Source organism: Helianthus annuus, chromosome 4 (genome assembly GCF_002127325.2).
Source record: "Helianthus annuus cultivar XRQ/B chromosome 4, HanXRQr2.0-SUNRISE, whole genome shotgun sequence".
NCBI classification, from domain to species: domain Eukaryota; kingdom Viridiplantae; phylum Streptophyta; class Magnoliopsida; order Asterales; family Asteraceae; genus Helianthus; species Helianthus annuus.
The window spans coordinates 113,512,310-113,515,645 of NC_035436.2; the positions used below are offsets into that span (position 1 = coordinate 113,512,310).

Here is a 3,336-nt window from a genome sequence, read left to right on the forward strand (position 1 = left end):
AACACAGGGCCGTGCTCACCCCAACACGCCCCCGTGCCTGAGGTTCTGTAGAAAACGCCCAGTTCAGGTAACTGGACACGGGGCCGTGTTCGCTGAACACGCCCCCGTGCCCAGCCTTCTGTTAAATATGATACTGGCGATCTGAACACGGGGCCGTGCCCGGACCAACACGGGCCCGTGCCTAGACGCCCAGTAACATAAAATTTTATTTTTAAACACCTTTTAACACATTAAATCAACCTAAAAACTTGTTTTGGGGACACATTGAGGACAATGTGTAATTTAAATGTGGGGGGTGGGGATGCTAAACCTTGAATTTTGCAAGTCCTAATAACAAGCCTTACACAAAACTCTATTGGAACCGCTAATCACCCCAATTTTTTTTAAAAAACTTTTCATTTTTTACTTATCTTGGTTTAATTTGGGAATAACAAGTTCCAAAAAGGTTATATTTTTACAAATTTACAACCGATAGCGTCGTGATAAAAAGAACCAACATAAGAAAATTACGAAACGACATAACAAATCTAGTTAAAATTTGATTATATATACTTGATCACATTATAAACCCATCCCCATAAAAAGTGAGTTTTGAGCCTTTATTGAGCATACAAGCATACATCTTTAAATTAAATGCTCATTTTTTGTTTCTTGTGTGAATAAGCTGCTTGGTTTCTTACGACTCTAGAACTCGCCATGACGATACATTCCTGGTCCTTACCAACTTAAACCCAAGTAAGTAAATGATGGAGGCATTAGGACTAACCCATTTTTCTTTCAACACCATTATTTTTCATTTTTTTATCACCTACCCAAAATCCCCCTAGTTAACCCCTTTGAGCCTAAACCTTTTCGTTTCTAAACCCACAAAACAAACACCCTTTACCCACCAAAACCCTTTTTCTTTTAAACCCCTTATTTTAGTAAAAAGCTCGGTTTTCTTGTGAGTTGTGACATTCCTTATTAAAAAAAAGTATGAAGTCTAGCAATAAACAAACAAGTTCCTCAAAGAAACTTTGTTTGAAAATTGCTTAGTTTAAATAAAAATCACAAAAACAAAAAGTTTTACGACGACCGACGCTTTTTACGCTTTTAGCCCTTTTTACTAACCACTAACCCAAAACCACCTATCTTTGACCCAAGCCTAACCCTTCCCCCAAGTCCTCTTGATATTTACAAAGGTTTTATAGTTAAAAAGGAGGAGGATTGATTGCTTGGCAAGCATATGGTAGAAATAAGTTCCATGCCCGTCTAGAGTGTTTCACAAAAATACATCTTCGGCCGAGTGTTGAGTGATCTCCCGTGAGGTATGTGAACTTGTATGTAGATGGAATTTTAAAGAAGCATGTTATGCCCAAATAAGTAATTTCTCTTATGAAATGTTCTAAATAAATCATAACGAATAGGATTGTAAGTAGCATAAAAATAAAACCCAATAAAGATCTTGGATTCCCGACACTCAAGACAAGCCCAAAACTTCTCTTCTACACATTCCATTTGGGTGTGTAAGCCACATAATAAAGAGTTTTTTTTTTTTTTTTGGGTAAAGGGTTACCCCGGTGATTTTATAACATAAACCATATCAAAACAAGTAGGAGGCTGAAATACCCCCTAGTTCTCTCCGTGACATACCACAAGAGAGGAAACAAAAATAAACAACCAAAACCACACTAAGCTAGAACAAAAACTAGCTATGGTCTTCAGGCTTCTTCATAATAGTCTGCCCCATCCATCTTCCACTCTTCCAAAAATTGCCTCACATTATTAGAATTTTTGTATTTAAACGATAATAATTTGTCTCGGACCGTGCTAAGAATAATGTCTGATATCTTTTCAGGAGGCCTCAATCGATTACTAAAGTATCTAGCATTTCTTTCACTCCAAATCACATAAGCCGATGCAGCGACAACTAACTTACTAGCAATCGCATAAACAGCTCTGGATTTTGCTCTCGGAACAAACCACCTTGCTATGTCTTCCCATCTCTGCTGAATCGAGTTCATACCCACTTTGTCACGAACAATATTCCACACCGTTGTAGAATAAGAGCATTGAAAAAACAAGTGGTCATGTGTCTCTAGATCTGCATAACATAGTAAACAACACATCTGATTCATGGAGCCAGTAACTCTGTGATTCCACCGAAGAATGCGATCTTGAGTCCATAGCTTCCTCTTGAAAATCAGCCAACAAGTGAAGGCGTGTTTAGGGATGCTGAATGACGACCAAATAATGTTGGACCAATCACGTTGATGCTCTCGAATCCGAATGGTATCCCACACCTCCTTAGAAGTAAACGGAACTAATTTTCCTTCAAAATTTCTCCACAAAACCTGATCTTTTGCATTGGAAAGATGACAAGAATGAAGCTGAAATAGCATCGGATATGTTGTTCTCCATTCATCCGGCCACGCCCAAACCCCATGCTCAATAACATCAGCTATTTTGGACTTCACATTATACCCATATCTCGACATTTGTCGAGGAGTAACCACATTCCCTAACGGGCAATCATCACACCATTTATCAAACCAAACGAACGTATTTTGACCATTGCCTATTTTACTCCAAAAGTAATCCCTAAACAGCAACCTGCATCTTAATAATTTTTTCCATCCCCACGATGCACTGGCTTGAACCGGAATATCCCATAGACTTCGACCCTTGAGCCTGTGAAGCTTGACCCATGAAGTCCATAACGAACTCCTATTCGAAAGAAGGCTGAAAAAATGATAAGCCATAAGAGACTTATTTACATCAGTGATTCGCCTGATCCCCAACCCACCTTCAACTTTTGGAAGACAAACCTCTTTCCAAGCTACTTTAGCTCTACCTTTAGAAGCTGTGCCATGACCCCAAAGAGTTTTGCTTGAGGACAAGCAAAGATTCAAGTCTGGGGGTATTTGATGTGTGTAAAATGCAACATATAAATTACATCAAATGAGCCATAAAACTAACCCTTTTTAGTACTAATTGGAAAAAATGTGCTTTTGTCTTCCTTTTGTATTTTCAGGACCAAATGAGCTTAAATGAACAAAAGGAACAAATATGCAGCAAAAACTAACATAAATACAAAGAAGAGGAATAAATGTGGCATGCCTGACCCCTTGACAGCATCTTCCCAAGCAAAAACAAAGAAACAGAAGGCTGACCACGGCCTCGTGCCTAGCGGACACGGGGGTGTGGCCAGGTGTCTGCAGAAAAGACAAAGTTGTAGAAGCTTCTATTCCCAGCACGGGGGCGTGCCCAGCTCAACACGGGTCGTGGTCAACGCTAAGATTCATAGAATTTAGCAAATCTTAATAGTACAGATACGCTTCTGCACACAGGGTCATG

At 39.3% G+C, this 3,336-nt stretch overlaps 1 protein-coding gene across 1 annotated transcript; it reads right to left on the reverse strand.

The window, feature by feature from the left end:
• Nucleotides 1-1,700: 1,700 nt before the first annotated feature.
• LOC110883102 lies at nucleotides 1,701-2,741 on the reverse strand. Its single transcript, XM_022130948.1, has one exon. It carries the CDS (start codon nucleotides 2,739-2,741, stop codon nucleotides 1,701-1,703), a length of 1,041 nt encoding a protein of 346 aa, XP_021986640.1.
• Between the last annotated feature and the right edge of the window lie 595 nt (nucleotides 2,742-3,336).